Here is a 22,895-nt window from a genome sequence, read left to right on the forward strand (position 1 = left end):
CTGGCTTTTATTGTAGACTTTTACTTATTTGGTTTTTGAGCTGGTATATAACTGTAATAAAGTATTTGTCTGTCTGTGCATCTCTCTATTTTGATGTATGGGGGGGGGGGGGGGGGAAGGCTATTGCTCTTCCAGCCAGCTGTTCCATGAAGAGTGAACTCTCTATAGTGTATTAAAAGAAACTGCATGCCACTAACAAATAGTCATTAGAAATACCCTGACAGGGCAAAACCCAATTATTTTAGGAATGTTGAACAGCTGCAGTTTTAAGGAAATCAATTTCATGATTCTTTAAATTTTCCTGTTTAGAATCTTATTTATTTCTAGTACTTTGCACATGTCAAATGACAAGCATTGTTATGAAAATTTCTCTAAATTTTTGCTGTGAAATAAAATAATTGTCTAAAAGAAAGATGTCATTTCTAAATTTAAAAATCATTCTTCAGCTTTTCCTGAAAATGAAACAATGAGTTTTAGTACTTTTTATGGACTGTAAATTAGCATTCATACTATTTCCCATCCCCCAAATTCCTGAGCACAGTTAGCAGCATTGCAGTGCATCTAAAAAAACGGGCAGTACTTGAATTGTACAAATGTAGCTACCATCTTTTGTTCCTTCTTTCTTTCCCTTCCATCCAATTCCAAGGGCCCTTTCATTCTTTGATGACTCTGAGCAGTTTATAGATAATCTATAATTAAAAAGAGTTCATGGCTGAGCACAAAAAAAATAATTGAGCATAAGGAAATTAAAAGTCTTCTAAAATATTATAATGTGTCTGCCTAAACAGGAGCATCCAAGAAGAGCAAAGACAGAGATTGTTGACTTTATTTGGGGTTGAGTTTTTTTTGGTAGCCCAACATTCCCACAGCTGCTTTTCTCTCACTAGAAATGACATGGAATGATGTAAACAACCTTTCTTACTTTCAGGAACTGTGGTGTCCTTATGCACTTATGCTTCACATTGCCCCTGTCTATCTTATAGAAGATTGACAGAGCAGCATTTACTGCCACCATCAAAAGTCCTTAAGGCTGGCTTCCATCACTGAATGGAAGATAATTGCTGATCTTAATGGTTGCATATGCTATTGCTTTTTACAGCTCTTAAGCAGAATAAATAACAGATGGCAGGTTTACTATCAGCAGAAAGTGATTCCCACCACAGACTTGGAAGATGTTTCTAAATTAAAGCCATCTTATAGCAGGCAGTGTTACTATACCTAATCATGGCTGTTTTAAAAATACCAAGTTACACTTGGATGGAAGAATATCAACAGCTCCCAGAGCTGCAATATAGACTAAAATATTAGCTTGAAATAACATTTGGGAACAAGATAATGGTAAAGCGCATGTTTCTTTTTATTTGAAAGAAAACACCTGGGATGAATTCATTTTGTGACCTGGACAGGAGACTTTACTTCTATTTTTACTAAGATATGTTTTCAATTCTTTCAAAAGGATTTTTTTTTTGTTTTATAAAAATGGCATAGTAGTTGTTGTCGTTTTTTAAATGTGCAAAATAACAAACAAATTGACAAAGCCTGCCAGCTCCCACTGCAATCAATCCATCAGTTGTTTTATAAAGGACTGTCCTTGGCATGTCTGCTAATAAATCATAAACAACAGCATTAAGCCTATTTAGCCACATTCAACATAGCATAGACAACATAAAAATGAAGCCATGAGCAGTGCAAGTAAAACTAGACAATGAATATTCTGGAACTCCCCTAGAGCCATTAATTTTCTATATATATTCTGTCTCCATAGGGAAATGGCCACAAGTGCCACTAGACTCGTACTTTATTTCTTTCTACCTCAAGTATAATGCATTACCTGTCATTTTCAAGCATGACAACTACTGTGGCGGAAACTCTGTATTACTTGTGGGTCACAGAACAGATTTAATCAGCATTTTCATAGCAAAAAATATTCTCTACTAAGAATATAAACAACATATCAACAAATGGCATTACATAGGATTATACTTCTTAGTATAGTTTTTTTCAAAAAGTTTAATAAAAATGGAAATAACTTTTAATATGTAAATGAAATAAATAAGCCATTTTTTCATATAGCTGTCAAAGAATATCCTGAACTGAAGTATATATTGGTTTAGAATTCTACTCCTAAACTCTCTAGAGATACAAATATAATATTTTTGAGATATTTTTAGCTTCAAGACACTTGCTTTTAAATTTTTAAAAAAGGAGAGCATTTTTGGAAAGGCAGCATAACTAAAAATAATTTGTTAATTTTTAAAAAAAATCAGGAAATGATACTGATTTTCTTCTATCTTATGCAAGTGAATAAGCAGTATAATAATTAACTACATTTCAAGTTTTAGATCAAGATATCTGTTGTACATACATAAAAAAATAATTCCATCAAGAAATGATGCAATAATCACCTAAAGGGCAACATTTTGGTTAAAATTATTTATCAAATGCTTTTTGTTAGTTACAAACATGCTGCTTGTATCCAAGATAATACTTATAAAGTTTATAACCCGATGCTTACAATTAACTTTGTTTACATTTAGGCCAATATGCAACAATTCTGATCTAATTTTCCATTCATTAGCTTTTGTACATTGTGAAAATGCATTTTTGTTTTTGATTATTACGGAAAGTCTCATAATTCTTTTACCTTTGATTTTGTATCTTCCAAAAATTGAAACTTTATTATGAAACTAAAGTATTTTGAAATCTGTATACAAGTAATTTAAAATAACCCGCATGTTTTATCTGCGTACATCATTTTAATGCACTCCATAATTTTATTGGGGTAAGTTTTATAGCTCTAAAAACCCCAAAACAAAACAAAAATTATCCAGTAATCTTTTAATCAAATGCTTATAGAGTCATCATATAGAGGATGATGGCTGGGAAATCCACATTGTTTGTTCTGCCAGCCTGCTGCAGACAGGGTAGATATTCAGATAATTTAACAGCCCATCACTATATGTTGTAATGTGATCATATTTAATATATTTGTTGCAGACTGACATAGAACCAAGATTGACCTTGAACAGTGCAAGAAACAGGAAAGCAGTAAAAATCCATAGATCCTCACTACCTGAATGGTGTTCTGTCAGTCATACAGTATAATACCGTAGCAATTTTCCTTTCCTATCCTAGAAAATATTTCAGTAGTTCTCTTTCATCCATGGATCTCTTTCTTCTGAGTTAGAAATGAAGATATCTAGTATCTTACAAACTATTCATTGCCCATACCTTTTTTAGTCTTCAAAGCTTTCCCAAACCAACGAAGTCTTAATGGCATGCCTAAATCTAAACAGGTTTTAGTCCCAATGAGAAACAGGGCAGCAGTAGACAAATGCCCACCTTTGTGACCTCCAAAGATTGTAGTCCTTCAAAACTGCCATCTTAGATCTTCCTGGATAGGAAGATAATGCTCGAAGCAAGAAATTACTAAAATACTGAAATCCTGGTATTTACACTTATCATTTAGTTCACTACTTAGTTTAAAGAAACCTTTTATAAATTACCCTGACTACACATAATATGGTCAGCTTATTGCTTACTCTTAAGTCAATATCATTTATTAACTATGATAGACCATAAAACCCCAAAACAGATCAGCAGAAGCTCTATTTCTTACTTCACTCCTGGAGGGCGGAGTGGGAGATGCAATTTTATATTCCTGTCATGTATTACCTTGTCAAAATCTTGTTGATGCATTTGTGCCAGCTGAAATTTCCAGACCATTTTAAAACCACATAAAGTGTATTGCAGTAATCCAATATAGAGCAAGGCATATACCTGAAGTTCAATGGCCCTTGTGCCTCAAGGGCTGCTTTCATCACTTCAGCAGATGTTCCTGAATCTATTTTCCAATATTGCTAAGAAAGAATATTAAATTAGGTCAGTGTAAAAGCTCTGTGGTATATACAGAGAGCAAGCTGCTAAATCTACTTTGCTGACTTATTAGAATATTTGCAAGATAATTGCCAACTTTTTCTGGCCTTTAGCAGAACAGTGGTTTTTTTTTTTTTTCAAACTTGGTTGAGGAAATCTGGGCATTGAAATCCACATATCTTAAGTTGCCACACAGATTTGAAGGGACTTCTGGAGTAAACTTAAGACATATCCAAAAAGCAGAGCTACTGACCATGGCAGAATGAAAAACTGGTGAGGTTCCTTGATATTTCCTCTCAGGACAGGAGAGGATTTAAGTTGGCTCGCAAGTGCTCCAGAAGCTGCTCCTTGTCACAAGGAGATCACAAGAAAATAGTGATCTCCAGTAGATTTAAAGATAAGGGAATAGCTACTTTGCTCAAACCATAGTTGGCCCCCTTGAAAGGACACTATGTTTGCATAATTCATTTTCTAATCACTTTCATAAATTGCTTATTAAATGCTTTTCCTGTCAGAAACCTCTAGATTGATGTTTTACAATTTAGATCAGAGAGAGAGGGAGGGAGGGAAGGAGGGAGGGAGGGAGGGAGGGAGGGAGAGAGAGAGAGAGAGAGAGAGAGAGAGAGAGAGAGAGAGAGAGAGAGAATTTGTGATACTTTAAGAAAGTCTTGTATAAGGTAATAAAATTTTCTTCTTCTTTGTGTCTTCTTCTCATATAGGAGGATTTTTGTCCAAGTTATAGTTATGCTCATTATCCTTTATGCCTGTTACACTTGAAGAGTTGCTCTGAAGGCTGATTTTTAAGAAAATTTGGATACTGAGACTGTTGAGTTTAAAAACACATTTTTCTAGGCAACAGTTCCCCTCCATCACTCACTCAGATCTTAACAGTATATATAGCAGATCTATATTGTCATATATCATCAAATCATGAATGAAGAAATACTTATTATAGTCATATCTGGCATTTAACAAAATCAACAGGAGCCCAGGGCATTCTGAACCTCTGCTATCTGATGCCTAAGTGGAAATTGTAGAGTGAAAAAAGGATGAAGGCATCATTTTGTCATTGTTCTCATATCATGTGAATATGATAATCCTCTGCCCTTATTTTTCCTTCCTCTTACTGACATTTTTCCCCAGGGTTTCTCACTGAAAGTTTGCAGGAGACATTTAGCTTGTTTACTTAAAGGACTAAAAGAGTTAAACATCTTCCTTGATTCATCAAATTAGTTGAACACTATAGTTTTTAAAAATACTGTCAAAAGAAACTTATTTGCTATAAAATCCATTAGAGGATATCTAATAGCTGTATCTTGAAATGGCATCTGGCATTCTGTTACTGATTCTACATTAGTTATATCTTTTCATTGCCCATCCACATTTTTATAGTCAAGCAAGGATGCAAGATATAAAATTCATTACTCATTTTACATACTATGATAATTTTTTTGTATAAAAACTAAACTTGGAAAAACAAAGTGCCAGTTTTCCAATGCATCTTCATGCATGAAAAAAAGTGCAATGGAGTGAAGAGATAAGACAATAAAGATACATATAAGCTTTGCCAACTGACTTCAACATCATCTTTAAAAATTATTGTTGTACGTACAGACAACTGTTATTTGAACAGACAAAAAATAAAATGAAGGACTGGCTACTAACATATGAAATGGAACAATAGGATGAGAAGAATTCCTTGTTAGTTATGATTAAACTTATTAAATAAATATTACCTCCAGCATAATACTGGATAGTAACATGAGAGTAAGAAAAATCTAAATGGAGCAAAATAATTAAATAATATCTGACTATACCTATGTTGCCTAATGAACTTTATATTAGATACTATTTAAAAAAAAACCTTTAAAAACAATCTATTATTGGAATATTATGCAGTACTAGCTCAAGATTACAAATATTAGTTTTAAGCAAATGTTTTTGCTGTTGTTTTAAAAAATGAAGCAATAATTCCTACATATGAAAAAGTATTTGCTTCTGTAATTAATTTAAGATAAAATGCATTTATCAGCAAGTTATCATGACAATGGTTATTCTTGTTTCTGTATAATCCTGAACAGTAGCTGATACATATCACAAAATATTTATTTTTTGTATCAAACATTTTTTGCATATTTTACATTAATGTGTGAAAATATTAATAACATTCACTATGCAACAACAAAACTAACTCATTCCTTAATTATAATTCACTAGTTAAAATTTAGAAGCAATGTAAATTAAAATGTTTCAAAAGCAAAAAAAATTAAAGTAATTATTTATTACAATTATTAGGCTTATTTTGAATTAAGTAGTTGGTATTATAAACTCAAAATGATTCGTAAGGTATACACTAATCCTTGATTCCTTGACTTACAACCATTGCTTTAGTGACCATTCAAAGTTACAATGGCACTTGTAACTTTGGAAAATAGGAAATTGGAAAATAGGAAAAAGATGATTAAAACATTGATTTTGTAAAGTTGTAAACAGATTAAGAGACCACCTGGATTTGAAATAGGATTTCGAAATTAATTACAAGGTTCATTCCTGTGGATTATTTAAAATTCTATAAAATATATGTACGGTACCAAGAATAAGAAACATTCCTGTGGGAAAATGTTGATTGGGGGAAAAGCATGATAAGAAGACACTTCAAAAGTTAGACACTAGAGGAAAAAAGAAAGAACTGATTATAGAACAGTTATAATTAATTATAAAGGAGAAGAGTTCCACTAATACAGAATGAAGCAAAATGTTCTAACAAAATATTTGGGAATGCTGCATTCAGAAGTTATGTTTGAGTCTATCTAATATCATAAAAATGAATTTTAAAAGGGTGATAGAAGAAGAGGACAAGAATGAGACTGTGGCAGTTTTGAATGTGGAATTAAATTTAACACATAGTAAGAATGATATGGAAAAGACATGATTGCATTTCTCTTCCTCTGATTTCATAATTGGTACAAACTTAACTTAGTTAATGTTGTGCTTTATTTAAAAAGGAAGATAGCATTTGGAATGAGACAGTGGTTGAAGTCTATTTTTGTAGTAAATAACAAAGGGAGTTACTCTAGTCCTCAAAAAACCCTACTCTTTATTATGTTACTTTGAGGCTGATAGCTAATCATTCCATAATAATTTTATTCTAATTTTAGTACATTATGGATGTAGCAAAATCTATGAGTTGGGATGTAATTACTGCGAGGAACTTTTCTTGCTTCACATGAACTTTGAAGTTAGAGTATCAATGTGCATAAAGATTCCCATGGAGACATTTGCTTCATCTTGTTAGAGTGATGAGAAACTATTTGTGAGCAGTCTTGCTTAGATCAGTGTTATAGAACTAAAAGTCAATCACTTTGTTTAATTCAAATATTTATACAGTTCTTCTGATGTTATCTTTTACAGCATTGCTTCATATCAGAATTTTTTTCCCAAGCAGTGTAGGCTCAGGCATGATATGACTAATATAAATTTGCCTCTTAGCTTTCCCTAGTTGAATGATACTGGCTATATTGAGCATGTTCAAACAATATACAACACATGAATGAACTCTTACCATGTCTAAGTCATTTAATAGCAAAAAAATACCCCAGATAACATGAATTGTTGAGGCCAGCTACAGTTTGCCAGTTTTCTTCATTTTCGGTTATTGTTCCAGCAACATTTAATTAGTTCACTGAAAAGTTCTTTCAACACATTCTTTATTTCATTGGAATTTTGATTTAAACACCCTCCCTCTTCAAATTCAAGCAGCCATACATTCTCTTTCTTCTTTTAAAATATAAGACGGAAATAGCTGCTTTCACTCATAGGTAAGAGGGAGCCACTTAGAATTTATCATCAGTTTGAAGGTTCTCATTCTCTCAGAAGATTTTATTCATGTGTATTACAAATAAAGATTTTTTTCAAAGCAATTCCTAAACCATATCATAAAAAGAACAAAGAATTATTCTCAACCATTAAGAATCTTTAGTTCCCTTTAAGTGTTTTTCTCTACAGTGTATAGTTTTATTACAAGAACTGCTTTTCAAAAAAATTTTTGACACCTATTGATTGCCTTAAGACACCATGCTTGATAGCAAAACACTGTTTTACTGTGATATATTATATGATGTATAATATTGCAATGCATTTTGGGGAGAAGCCCCTGCAGTTGGTGGCAAGACTTAGTAGATTCCAACAACTCTCTGACTCTGCCTAATTTTTTATTTTGACTGAGAAGTTACTTGGATGAGTTGAGGTTGAGGTTGAGGTTTGTTTTATTTATATGCCGCCCTTTTCCCTACAGGGACTCAGGACGGCGAACAACTCAAGCAGGAAAGGGAACATACAAATAACAAGACAAGCATTTAAAATAGCCAACAACCACACCTGTCGAGAGGGGAAGGGAGCTCATCAACCCCTGGCCTACCGACATAGCCAGGTTTTAACGGCTTTTTGGAAGGCCAGGAGAGAGGTAAGGGTCTGAATCTCCGTGGGGAGTTCGTTCCAAAGGGCCGGAGCTGCAACAGAGAAGGCCCTCCCCCGGGTCGTAGCCAGATGGCATTGGCTGGTAGACGGAACCCGGAGGAGGCCGACCCTGTGCGATCTAATGGGTCTTTGGGAGGTAATTGGCAGCAGGCGGTCTCTCAAGTACCCAGGTCCAATACCATGAAGGGCTTTATAAGTGATAACTAGCACCTTGAAGCATATCCGGAGACCGATTGGAAGCCAGTGCAGCTCGCGGAGGATAGGTGTAACGTGGGTGTATCGAGGTACACCCACAATCGCTCACGCAGCTGCATTCTGGACAAGTTGAAGTCTCCGAATGCTCTTCAAGGGCTGCCCCATGTAGAGCGCATTGCAGTAGTCCAGTCTTGAGGTCACGAGGGCGTGAGTGACTGTTGCGAGTGCCTCCCAGTTCAGGTAGGGACGCAACTGGTGCACCAGGCGAACCTGGGCAAATGCCCCCCTGGTCACAGCCAACAAATGATGTTCTAAAGTCAGCTGTGGGTCCAGGAGGACTCCCAAGTTGTGAGCCCTGTCTGAGGGGCATAAAATGTCACCCCCAAGCCTGAGTGATGGAATACTAACCAAATTTTTGGGAGGGAAACACAACAGCCACTCGGTCTTGTCTGGATTGAACACAAGCTTGTTAACCCCCATCCAGACCCTGACAGCCTCCAGGCACTGGCACATCATGTCGACCGCTTCACTGAGTTGGCACGGGGCGGCCAGATACAACTGAGTATCGTCCGCGTATTGATGGTATTTTATCCCGGGCCATCGAATGATCTCACCCAGTGGCTTCATGTAGATGTTAAACAGGAAGGGGGACAGGACCAAACCCTGAGGAACCCCATATTTCAGGGGCCTAGGGGTCGACCTCTGCCCCCTGACCAACACTGACTGCGACCTGTCTGAGAGGTAGGAGGAGAACCACCGAAAAACGGTGCCTCCCACCCCCACCTCTCGTAACCGTCGCAGAAGGATACCATGGTCGATGGTATCGAAGGCCGCTGAGAGGTCAAGGAGCACTAGGATGGAGGGATGACCTCTATCCCTGGCTCTCCAGAGATCATTGGTCAGTGCGACCAAAGCGGTTTCCGTGCTGTAGCCAGGCCTGAATCCAGACTGAAAGGAGTCCAGATAATCGGCTTCATCCAAGGACCGTCGGAGTTGAGAGGCCACCACTTTCTCAACAACCTTCCCAATAAAGGGGAGGTTGGAGACTGGACGGTAGTTGTTCAAAATGGCTGGATCCAGCGATGGCTTCTTCAGTAACAAAACATCTCAGATTAACAAACTTTGATCCAGTTGCCATGATCTAACCTTTTTAGATACTTTTGGCCTGGATGATTGAGTCTTAATTTACATGTTTCCAAAGTTTGATACTGAACTAAGCAGGGGAAATAAGCTGAAATTAAATTCACACAAACAGAAATATTGAAATAGGGTTCTGGTGTCTAAGATTCAGTCTTTTGAATGGGGTTGTACTTTTCATGGACCAGCAGTTTCATATACTTGGGCCCACTTAGGTCCTTGGCTGTCACTGGATTTGAAGAGGGTGTTTATGATTAAGAGTGAATTTGCATAATTACTTCTCATATGACATGAAATGAGTCAGATTTTATATTGTTATCTACTGTACACCCTTTCTAGATTACCACAACATGTTATGCATAGATTATCCTTGAAAACTGATTAGATCTTCAGCTGGTACAAGAGCCGCTGCCACAACGTTAACCAGTGTAAACTTTCCTAATCATATTATTCTGAAAAAATCTGTTTGCCACTTGCCTATTAGGTGAAATTTAAAATGTTTGTAATTCCCTTTAAAATCTTGAATTGTTCAAGATTATCAAAAGAATCAGAACATTTCTGTTACTTAACTTAACTGAGCGGCTACTAAAATGTCCAGGAAATTTAGAAATTAACTTTTTGACAAAAAGAGTTATATCTGGCCTCTAATTTAGAAAATCTGTAAAGACACAACCTTTGTCATATTTTAAATTCATAAATTAATGTATACACTATGTTATTGTTCATTTTAAATAGTTTTTTAATTATATATTTTTTTAAAAAAATATTGTTAGATATCGTTAATACTCCCCAGAGTAGAAAACTAAATAAAATAAAAATTTACGCAAAGCATCATTTATATTAACAATAGCATTTTGTGTTGCATAGCACTAGAACTGTTAAAATTTTAGGAGCTTATATCTATAGATTAATATAAATAAAATGAAATCTCTTCACAGATAATAGAGCTGCAACCTTTATATAATTTGAAATGAAAATTAACATAGCACATGGCCTGAATTTTCATACAAAATTACTGCTCTAATTAAAAGCAGTCTATGTATAGATCTGTTTTCTTCCTAGAATTTGCTGCAGTGAAATCAGAGAAAATGCATGCTCTGCAGGTGTATTTAAAGCACAGTGCCTATTTAGGACAATCTGCTACATTGCACATACTGAAATTTTCCTCCTGTAATAATGAGATACAAATGACTCTCACTTTTATATTTCCCAGCTGTAATCAACACACACACACAAAAGCTCTAGTTCCTAAACCTGTACTTCAGCCATGTACATGGGAGTGAAGCAAAAAACCAAGGTAGCAGACAGGATACCTCTATTACTGGTTTTAAGAATTTTAGTATCTGCAAAATTAGAAATATAAGGGATCAAAAGAGCACCAGATGCAAGGAGATAAATATTCTCATGTATTATTCCTATTATAATTCTTTCTTGGTTAAGAGAGAGGCTTTAATTAAACGAAACCCTTAACTGCTTAAAGAAGACAAATATAATATATTCCCGCAGCCTTCTTTTCTTCCAGCTACACATACCCAGTACCACCGACTGCTACCTGGTATTTACAACAGTAGCTGGAGGTCTTTTCAGGTTCCTTCCTGTCTTGATTACTCTTCTATGGAAATGCTTCAATTTTTCAATTGCTTTCTAAAATGTGATGGGCCCAATCTAAATGCAATATTTTAGATTTGAGAAAAGAAAATAATTTTCTTTATAGTAGCTGTAAATTAAATACATGCATCAGGAAGTCCTCAAAATGATAGTCTTTCCAATTGTTACAAAGAGATAAAAATTAGAAATGTGGAGGCTCTATTTTCTTTGAAACTTATACAATAAAGCAATTTCATGAATAAAACAAGTAAACAGATTTGCTTGCATTCACCTGTAGCTCTGTGACTGTTTGCTCAACTCCTCTGCAATCTAATGCAAATATATTTAGGCAACTGCATGGACTGGTCCAGAAAATAAATAGCTTTAGTATAAAGAAGATTTTAGCTAAAGCAAATTAACATCTTATGATTTTAGTGCCAGTTTATTTGATTATTAAAGCACACAATCATTTTTTTCCTTGTCTATGAAATGTCTGAGTCTTTCTTTTCCAATGTCTGAAAACTATTCGATACAAGTTTCAAGTCCAAATTATAAGTGCAGAAGAAGCATATTGTAAAGAAACATTATTACTGGGTTGTAAAAATCTGGGGGCGGGGAGCCATTCAAAAAACAACAGAAAATATGCATGGTAAATACAGATCCCTTGGCTGGATGGGATCTTGAGGGCAGTAATCTTCGTATCATCTCAGACAAATGGCTGATCAACCTCTTCTTAAAAATCTTTATGATGGAGAACCCATGGCTCCAGGAGATAGATGTTCCATTCCTTAATAGCAGTTATGCCAGGAAAATTTTCCTTATTTCAGATGGGAATCACCCTCTGTGAACCTTCCACCTAGTCTTGTTCTACCCTAGCTAGCTAAAATACATCCGTCTATTGCTAAAGTAAATACTGTACTAATGGGGGGAGTTCAGACATTATTTAACAACTTAAACATGGACTCATATTTCATATTTTTGATGACATATTTTTTTTTTATCGTGAGTTGGATGAAAAACTCACTTTGGATTAGTCTGAGCTGAAGCTGGCACTACTGTCAAATTCTCCCTGCTGTAGCAGATGGCATAGGAACTTTGTCAAGAGGTGGGAAACGAATTGAAATGTGAAGGCTACAATCTCACTGTAAACTAGCCATTGGGCTACACTCCACAAGCACAAGGACATCATAATCTGCAGTATATGCACAAAGCAGAAAATAGTCTAAAATACAAAATAAAAATTATAGCACAAATCCTGTTATGCAGAAATTTGTTAGTTTTAATCACCATCTGATTTACAAGAAGAAATTCTTAAATGCTGGCATTATTGCTAGGCAGCTGCTCTGCCTTTGTATTCTACAGGCCAATTTATTTGCAGCACTTGATAAATCACAAAATTATTGGTCATTCTGATAGAAACTGTCTGGTGGATGTTGATACAAGAGATTTGGGGGAGGAGAAGGCATTATGTCCTTCAAGAATACACAATTCTCTTCAATAATTGTCCAGCTCCAACTTAGGTTTTGTTGCAATTATTTTTAATGCTCCCCAACCTACAGCTACTGATCCCAATATTTACATATCTGAAAATTAATTGCCTTGAATAACTTTCCCAAACATCTTTGGTATTGAAAAAGAAAGCTTTACCTGTCTGCATCCACTGTCACATCATGAATTCCTCTTTGAATGACATCTCGAGAGGCAGCTATGTCAGGAATTCGATTCAAACTTCTTGTGTATAGATTGAGCCCTCCATCAGTCATGTAACTAAAAATAATACATATAAAAATAAATTAGTAGGAAAGGCTACAACTTGTAGACATGTTTTTATGCTATACCACTCAACTATTATCGATATGAATTAAAGGTAATATTTTTGTTCCTTGCAGTTTATACTGTAATCTTCATCAGAGTGAACCTTGTTAAAACAAATGATAAAATAAGATCTCTATAATTAAGATCCCATATAGATTTAAATATGCTAATCACAGTTACTTTCTCTGGGTCATAACCTAACAGTAATATGTGTGTTATTTTTGTGTGTGTGTTTGTGTGTGTGTGTGTCTGTCTGTCTGTCTGTCTCTGTGTCTCTGTGTCTGTCTCTGTCTCTCTCTCTCTCTCAGAATAAAGCTGGGGGGGGGGGACCTTGGAGATTACCTAGCCAAACTTCCTGCTCAAACAGGAGACCCTAATACCATTTCAGATACAATAGATGGTTGTCCAGTCTTTTCTTAAAACCCTCCAGTGATGAAGTACCTACAATTTCTGAAAGCAAGCTGTTCCACTAGTTAATTGTCCTCCCAATTATGAGTCTCTCCTTATTCAAGATTTCTTCTCTTCTTGAGTAGTTTCAATCCATTGTTCCTTCTCTTGCCTTCTGGTGCTTTGGAAAATAAGTTGTCCCTCTCTTCTTTGTGGCAGCCCCTCAAATACTGGAATTCTGCTATCATTTCCTCTTTTCTCTTGACTGGCCATACTCAACTCCTGCAACCATTCATCATATGTTTTTGTATGGAGGTGCTTAATCATCTTAGTTGCTCTTCTTGGCACTTTTTCCAAAGTGTCAACATTTTTGTAATGTGGTGACCAAAACTGGATGCAGCATTCCAGATGTGGTCTTACTAAGGATTTATAAAGCGGTAAAAATACTCCACATGTTTTTTATTCTATGCCTCTGTTTATACAACCAAGGATTTTATTAGGTTTTTTTGGCTGCTGCCACACACTGCTGAGTCATGTTTAAGTGATCATCCACTAGGACTCCAGGGTCTCTCTTACAGTTACTGTTTTTGAGCCAGGTTTCAACTAATCTGTACTAGTATCTTTGGTTTTTCCTATTTAGGTGTAAAACTTTGCTTTTCTCCACATTAAATTTCATGTTGTTGGATAGGGCCCATTGTTGGTCTGTCGAGTTCTTTTTGAATCCTAAGCTTGTTTTCTGGGGTGTTGACTATTCGTGCAAGCTTAGTGTCATCTGTAAATTTGATGAGTTCTATTCATATTATCTCTCTCTCTCTCCCTGCCTCCCAGATGCATGCAGAAAATAATCAGCTAAAAGGATACATATTTTTTCTACTATAAGCTATCTTACTTCCCTCTTCTTTATTTCCCAGTTACACCACAAAAGGAAAAATATTTATGATTTGATACTGCATTTTCTTCCTAATTAAAATGGCCTTATTCACAAAACTGATATGCGTTTCAGAGGATACATGGATACGTTATCATACATCCTGCAAGGGTAGGAGAGGATAGAATTATGGCTCCACTGGTATGTTTGTATCCTCTTTGTACCTGCTGTGATCAGGACATATAATATATTCCTAGTGAATTTACCAAAGCTTGTTATTATGTGTAGGGTCACAATGATACAGTGTGTAGGATTAGCTAGGATTCTAATCTGATGTCAATATAACCTTCTTAAATTCTAAACCTCGGGAAAAATAGTCATGGTTTATTAGCCTATGTTTTATTTACTTTTCAATCTTTAGTTTCTGTTGCATTTGTGAACAGTTCAGAACCTAGACATTACTGAAAAGCAAACTGGGAATAAACCAGGATATTAGATATAAACCATGTGCATTTTACATATCATACATTTGCAATCCATAAACAAAGAATAAATAGTGATTTCAAACATTGGTTTACTAGCCTAAAGTAATCTACTGTTCATTTGCTTTCTTACGCTAGATCAATGAAAAGCTCATTTTTGCTTAGTGCCATTTCTTAGACATTTCAGAGGAACCCCTACATGCTAGGAACATATTTGTATGCCTGTATGCCTAATATGAATTCTAGCAGAAATCTGCAGTTTCTGAAATACAAGACTATTTTGTAATATACTTGCCATTTGGTGAAGGTGGGTAAAACTATTGCAGCTTCCATTTTAATAGAATTATAAATTAAGAAAAAGTAGGTGAACATCATATTTAAGAGTTCAAGGTACTTTAGTCTCAGGTGGGCAACATTTTTAGTTAAGAGGCTACACATATGAAACAGAGAACCTTCTCATATTAATTCTTAATTATTCCTGGATGATTGTCCTCAAGGTTTAAAGTAATTAAAATGGGAATGAAAAAGATAAGGTTTGGCATGCTTGGGTGAAGCATATATTTTTAGTGCTTATTAGGCCTTTTTCTTATTTAATATAAAATGGAAGCAGTACTTTAAAAATATTCTAGCTAAGAGCACTGCCATTTCGATCATTTCTATTCAAGGAAGGCAACCTAATTTTTTTCTTTTGATAAACCAGTTAATACTTTTTTACATTTTTAGTCAAGGATTACTATCAGTAAAGTACTCAACAAAAATCAGCAATCGACCTTCTTCTTCAAGCTGTCACTTTTTAAAAATACTTTCAATATGTTTTTGCTTTAATGTCAAGAGTGACACTTGTGAGACTTCAGGCTAGTGAGATCAACGATTTTCCTCCCTTTTTAGCCTGAACCCTAGGAATACAGGGATAGCATCTACTACTCCAATTTATGATACATGTCCTGATAAATGGTGGAATCTAAAATTAAATACTTGTCTAGATTTGAACAAACCAGTCTTAGGGTAAAGTAAAAACAGTTATAGAAGAAAACAGCAAGTTTTACATATTAATTTAATAAGAATTTATCTACAACAAAATCATCTGCAAAGTCTGAGAAGAAAGTAAGTAGGCTTTGCATGCTTGAAAAAGTATTTATATTTTTCACACAAAAAAACACAGCATCACCCCACTATTCATTAAAGCAGACTTCCTTTTCTCAAACTTCTACAGTATTCTAAAAATAAGGTCTGGCTTATTTTCAGACTTATCTTTGTCAACAGGGTTTACTTAAATTAATTACAAGGGGGCTGTGATTATATAAGGGCTGAACATTTTTGGAAACATTAGCCTTAGTGTGATTAAGGCGTGCACATACATAAGCCACACTTTGCAAACAGTAAAATTGTTGCATCCTTTACAAATATTTGTGCAATAAAAGTTAACATCCACAATGAATTCAAAGCACATTTAGATGAAAATTCATGCAAAGGTTTTCACAACTGAGTGCATGTTTTTGTATCTCCTCCTGTGTCAACACTTAAGATCTTCAGAAGCCAATGCATGTCCAGTGATATGGAAGTGTAGCTTCCCTGTACTTGCTCTCACTAGCTGTTTAATCCATTGAACATACTAAATGTCAAAACAGAGCTTGGAATCAATGAACAAGTACAAATATAACTCAGTTCTCAACTGGTCTACTTAGAGACAAGTTTTGCATAACTCAATTGGATCTCAATATGATTTACAATGTTTAGATTTCAGCTTTGAATCAACCCTGACTATATAGGGAATTTTTAATGTGAAATTTTTGGGATTGCTCGAAACCCTTTCTGCTAAATTCTGGAAATTCCTACACTTGTTCAAAGATTTCTGAAGACTTAACCAATTCTCTGGAAGCTGATTGCCCCTATTTGAACTATCACAAATTTTGGTTCAAACAAACCAAAAAAGTACATTGTACCTGCTTAGAATTTTATTTTATATTCCAAGATAAAGAAGGACATTATAGCATTATGAGATGGCAAATTATATTCCAAGTAAAGAAACTATGAACTTGCTTCAACCTCACTATTGAAAGTTTTTTTAAAAAAAATCATAAATGTTGCTATTTAGTACATGACTAATTTAATTAATTTTATTATGGTTATTTAGACTTTTGAAAGATTTGGTGGTCATGTGCAAATTAAAGGCTCACTGATCTGTTTTGTCATATCCATTTTGTTCTCCCTATCCTGATTTATAGAAATATTTGAGCCATAATACCATAGTGGTCATGAAAAAAATACTACACCAGCAGTAGTATTATCCTATTAGCATAAATGTTCTCTTTTATCTCTCTTTCAAACCAATGGTCCTCCCTATCCACAATGTTTGAAAGAAGGGTAAAAGAGGCCATTTATGTTAACATCGAGCAGCTGTCATATAAGACATCACCTATCTTTTGTCTATAACACAGTCTTTTCAACAGTTTCAAGAAAATCCCACCCCCATGCACTCTGAAATAGATGACGCTGAGGGCAACAATAAACCCCCATGTGGCATCAAGATTTCTCAGGGATAATGCTAATGACCATGACTGCAAAAAATATGATCCTTCAAAATCCTCCCTCCCCACCCCAAATTCCTGTCAGAACCAATCTTTCCATCCCTCCCACAGGTGGGAGTCTACCAGTTCAGACCGGTTCTGGCAAACCAGTAGCTCTGAGGATCATATGGGCCCGACCACCCACACCTGCACGAGTCTGTCCTATATTTCCTTTGTTGAAGCCCAGCTGATAGGCACAGCACAGCAATTGCCACGCCTCAGCTGTTTTACTCACTGAGACTGCAATAGAAGGTAAGTTTTAGAGCTGTTTCTAAATGGACTGTCTACGCATGAAGCATATGCTCAGCAAACCAGTTGTTACACTGGTTGAATCCCATCACTGATCCCTCCCACCATCCTGCCCAAACTGATGAAGCTTCTTGAATGAGAAGAAAATGTCTTCTTCCTCAAGAAAAAAAGCAGTCCAATTGGCTTTTGAAAAAGCACCTTTGATTCAACCATGACCTGGATGACTGATAATCTCCACAGAAACTTACTTTCATGTTTCTCCTGTCATTCCCACTTCTCACTCACATATAAAAAATAAGTAGAAGCATGCTCTTATAGTAAGAGCAATATTTATCCATCTTAATGGAATATATATTACCAATTTGCTACAGACATTCACACCACTTAGAATCTTTTTCTTATATTCTCATCATAAACTATTTACCAAAGTCACAAATTTATCTCCTTGCTCTAATTTTAACTTGCAGTGAGTCACTCTAATTTCCCAGTCAAAATAACTGTCCTGATTTTTGGTATCTTAATTTTTAAAATAATATTCCTCATATATCAAATTAACATTCAGCACAAATAATTTGCATTTTAAAGATCTTTATAAAAATGTACTATGTTTCCCCGAAAATACGACATGTCCTGCTAATAAGGCCAGGCCTGGTTTTTGAGGTGGGTGTAAATATATACCCTCCCCTGAAAATAAGCCCTAGTGAAAGGGTGCTGTGGCAAGTACAGGAGGAAGCCCTTTCCTTCCCTGGTCACCTCAGCGCTTCTCGGCTCCTTAATCGGATCAGTTGAGCCGATCTGGCTGCCATTAAAAAAATAGCTGATTTGCTGGTGCTGCTCAGGCTGTGGCCTCTGGCAAGTGCAGCTGCTTTTGCCATTGATAGCGGCCACAAAAGCAGCAGAAGGCCAAGTGATGCACCCCACGCACCTTGCACTGGCCTTCCGAAGTGTAATGTAGCAGCAGCTATAACAATTTTTTTATCATTATTTCAGCCCGACCCACTTGGCCCAATGAGCCATGTGGATCGAAACGGAATAAGGGTAAAAAATTGTGGATAGCTGCTGCTACAGTACACTTCAGAAGGCCGGCTTGAGTCTCCTGCTGCAAAAATGGCTGCGCCCGAGATTGCTTTTGGGAGAGAAGGCAAAGGGGAAGCAATCAGCTTCACCTCGCCCTTGCTCTCAGCTCCCCCACCCCTTTGACTGAGCTCAAGCAGAGAAACGGCCTGCAGGGTTTCAGGAGCAAAGTTGAGGCTGACAGGAGTCAGGGCAGGGGGGAAAGTACAGTGCAGCCCCAGCACTCTTCTTTCCTCGGAAATGGAATCTTGGGAGTGGGAAACGGCATTACCAGGAAGGGTGGGTATGTTGGTATGTGTATAAAAAACACAAAGTGAGGGAGCCAGCAGCTGCAGATTAAGGAGCTTTGTGAAATGTTACGCCTACATGCAAAGTTTGGTGAGAGAGGGAGAAGAGATTCTTCCCACTCTTGGCAGTGTTTTGCTTGAAAATATTTGAGAATCAGATCAGAGAGAAGGAAGAATGAGCCCTGCGAGGAGATACTGCCGACGCTGCCACCTGTAGAGACACACACAGAGCAAAGTTCATTGAAGATCTCTCCGGCCAGCCCACAAGGCTATCTGAAGGTGGAGGGGGGAGATTTCCTGCACATTGGCAGCAGCATCTTTTCACAAGGCTTCTTCCGACATCCCCAGTTGTATGGATTTCCATGCCTTCCTTTATGGGATGTTGCTTCGCACCTGGGACATCGGGAGAAGCCCTGTGAGGAGACACCACTGCCAATGTGGAGGAAATCCCCCCCTGCAGATCATCCTTTCAAAATGTACTTTCACCAGGATGAAGAGGTGGCTGGAGGCGATATTTGTGTTGGGGTGGGCTTTCTTTGCAAGGCAGATGATCTGGGGATCAAGAGATTTAGGAAGCCTGGGCTGGCATGGGGCCGTTTCTCCATTGAAGCATCTGATTCATCCCCAGGGGTGAATGTTTCGTCCTTCGCCATCTCTCTGCCCTGGCTTGGAAGCTGCAGAGAAAGCCTGCCATGCCCAGTGAGGTATGTGGGGGGGGGGGGGAGGAGAAGTGACAGTAAAAAGTTGAACCCACAATATTTTTTTTACACAGGGTGCTTCCCTGGACAAAACAGGGAGAAACACGATGGAGCTGCAAGTCTTGGGTAGGAACTGTGTCTTGCAGCCCAACTCCTCCCACCCCGCCCCAATGTTAACAGAATCCAGGATGCTTCCCTTCCCCACAGTCTCTTTAGCGAGAGGGGTGGCAGGTGGGGTGGAGGAGAAGTGAGAGGCATGGAGCAAGACATGGCTTCTCTTGCCATCTCTTCTCCCCCCCCCAAGCCTGGGCATGGCAGGCTTCCTCTGCAGCTTCCAAGCTGGAGCAGAGAGGAGGCAAAACGCTCACCCCTGGGGATTAATCAGATGCTTCACTGGAGAAACTGCCCCACGCCAGTCCAGGCTTCCTAAATCTCTTGCTCTACAGATTGTCCCCCTTGCAAAGAAAGCCCAACCCGATGCAGGGTGGTGATGGGACATGTCAGAGCAATGCCGGACGGCAGCTCGGTCGGCGCAAAGAACAGGGAGGGGAGGCAATGGGGGATGACAGGACATGCAGTCCCATGCTTGCCGTCTCCTGCATCCCCAAAATAATAAGACCCCCCTGATAATAAGGCCAAGGCCATATTTCATGGGTCAAAAGAAAATAAGACCCTGTCTTATTTTCGGGAAAACATGGTACGTGTATCTCTAATGTTATCGTAACTATTCTTTATACATATATAATATGTATGTAATGCTTAATAATATATTAAGCAAATAAGATAACATCTCACAGATGTTACATTGAACATTTTGTCCAGCAGAATTAAACAAATCGGAAAAGGTTCAGAAAAAGCAATCATAAAAGTATTGGGAAATTAGTATTTAAATTATATAAAATATATTAAAGATACTATACAAGTTTAACTTTGATAATAACAAGACATAGAGGAGAATATGGCAGAATCTTCAAGTGTCTGAAAAACACTGTGGAGACAAAAAATTCTGTGTCATTCCAAAAAGCCAGCCATGGAATCATGGATTTCAAAATTAGGAAGGCAGATTATGGTTGAACATTAGGAGACATTTTCTAAGGGTAAACAATTTGTCAAAGAGTCTTATTTCACAGAAGCAGTGGGCTCCTTTCTGTTAGGTGTATATCATATTCTTTACAAGACAAGTTTCTTTTATTATCTTCATGATAGTCATCATTCAAATTTTATGTATAATCTAAATGATAACCAATTTTACAAGACATAAGCTATAAAACCTCAAGCCATATCATTTAAGATTTTAAATCCATTATAATAAAAGTCTTCAAGAAGACAAGGCCTTTCTAAAAACTAACAAAGAGTGAGCCATGCATCAGAAAAATTAAACATGAAAATCATGTTGTATATTTGCCTCCATAATAGAGTCTAACAAGAAAAAAAGGGCTGAAGATAACAATAATTTAATTAAATCAACTAATTTAATTCACATGAATTCAAATGAGCTTTAAACAGTAAAATATGTGATTAGTTAATTAGTTAATTTATTTTTGCTAATAACTTTCATTATAAATTATTATAGTTCTAATTCAGCTGGGAACAAATTCACCATATTTTTCAGATGTTTGCCTCATTCCTTGCTGTTTATGAATGAGAATTACTTTTTAAAAAAAATCAGAATTCTTTATAATCTCATTTTTACAAAAAAGAAAAACATACCCACTGTTGATGTCATCAGCTCGAAGGCTCTTCCCAAGAATGTCCCCATCACTCATGTACCCTCCAACATCAACATCAGAGGAAATGTCCAGGTCACTATTTCCTTTTTCACCCATGTCAATTTGGGGGATGTTCCCAAGACGAGAGATGGCTGCACGACGAAGAGGTGTGGTGTACATGAATCGAGAAGGGTCAGTATGGATGAAGCGACTAGCACCACTGCGAGGGTACCCTCCACCCAGGGAAGGAGCATCACCTGCCTGGAGTCGAGGACTAGCTTGTCCAAGCCTCCAGGTCACTGGAGAAGATCGGCTTGTTAAGCCAGGAATGCTTCGTCCATTCACTTCAGTTGTCACAGTACTGTCAAATGTTGTTTCCAGTGTGCTGTCAAGCAAAACAAAAACTGTTGAACCATGGTGTCCATATTTCTATGCATATGGGATGAAAGGTAGACAAAGGAAAGTTCTACTTTTAAATAAACATGACTTAGGGGAAAAAATAGCACCTGTTTTTAAACATGTCACTCTAAGGCTGACATTTTTCTGAAACAAGCCAATTTCCATTCTCAGATTTTCCATATTTTTAGCAATGGTGGGCTTTGAGATAAAACCATGTTAATATATAAGATTTAAATAAAATAAAATGAACCTTGTAATGGAAAATAAATGTTAAATGTTCACCAAATGGCATGCACTGACAAGATGCCAGTAGAAAAGATAAAATACTGTAAAATAAAAGGGAGGGTTAAAAAAAAAACCAGGGACTTCATTGTAAAATGTAATGAATCACTCATACATACCAGTTGGTAAAATTAATATGTTATGTTTTCATTGCAATATGTCAATGAGATTAAGTTTGAAATATTTCCCATTTGTTTCAGTAAATCCATTCTAAATAAAGATAAGCACAATATTCTTAATAGAATATGGTAACTAGTGTCACTCAGCTGTGTCATTACCATTAACAAATCCTTTGAATGACCTGTTTTCTCCATTCTTAAACAGTCTCAAGATTAAATTTTATTAAAATAGTTTACTTCAACCCAAGTGGCAAGATTCAAATTACAAGTAACAGGCAATGTTTTATCATTCAGAATGGCCTCATCGATAGAGCACAATTATTGATTGGCATTGTTTAATTATGAGCTATACAAGTTGATTTTATTCAGATTTTAAAGACAATTTATATTTTGTTTCAGTAAATAAAGAAATTCTGAAGATTCTGATTAGACAATACACTTTTTCACTATTTTTGTTTTATTGTTCCATGTGTCCAACTGCAGTAGTAAACAATACCTGTGGCTTATTTGAGTTCCTCTAAGACTGGACATAGTTTCTTCCAAGTTCTGTCTCAGATCAGCTATATTCTTTACAGTTCTCATTCTTCTTGTTTCAGGATCTTCTCCTGCAACCAACCAACCAACCAAGGAATATGAATATGAATACATAAAGCATACCATATATGTGCAAGAAAGTATGAACTAGAAC

The 22,895-nt window shown here is 36.5% G+C and overlaps 1 protein-coding gene across 2 annotated transcripts in view; it reads right to left on the reverse strand.

Annotated features, from left to right (window-relative positions):
• Nucleotides 1–22,895, reverse strand: part of NAV3 (neuron navigator 3) — a 354,382-nt gene that overhangs the window by 71,015 nt on the left and 260,472 nt on the right. For both annotated transcript variants that reach the window (XM_087723408.1, XM_087723409.1), the window contains 3 exons: nucleotides 22,704–22,812; nucleotides 21,409–21,792; nucleotides 12,919–13,038 (listed from right to left, as the gene is read on the reverse strand). In XM_087723408.1, coding sequence (XP_087579534.1) covers nucleotides 12,919–13,038; nucleotides 21,409–21,792; nucleotides 22,704–22,812 — 613 coding nt within the window. The remainder of the gene's footprint in view (nucleotides 1–12,918; nucleotides 13,039–21,408; nucleotides 21,793–22,703; nucleotides 22,813–22,895) is intronic.

The sequence above is a fragment of the Thamnophis sirtalis genome, unplaced genomic scaffold (genome assembly GCF_051295495.1).
Source record: "Thamnophis sirtalis isolate CommonGarterSnake01/CBP01778 unplaced genomic scaffold, rThaSir2_p1.2 scaffold_9, whole genome shotgun sequence".
Lineage (NCBI taxonomy): Eukaryota > Metazoa > Chordata > Lepidosauria > Squamata > Natricidae > Thamnophis > Thamnophis sirtalis.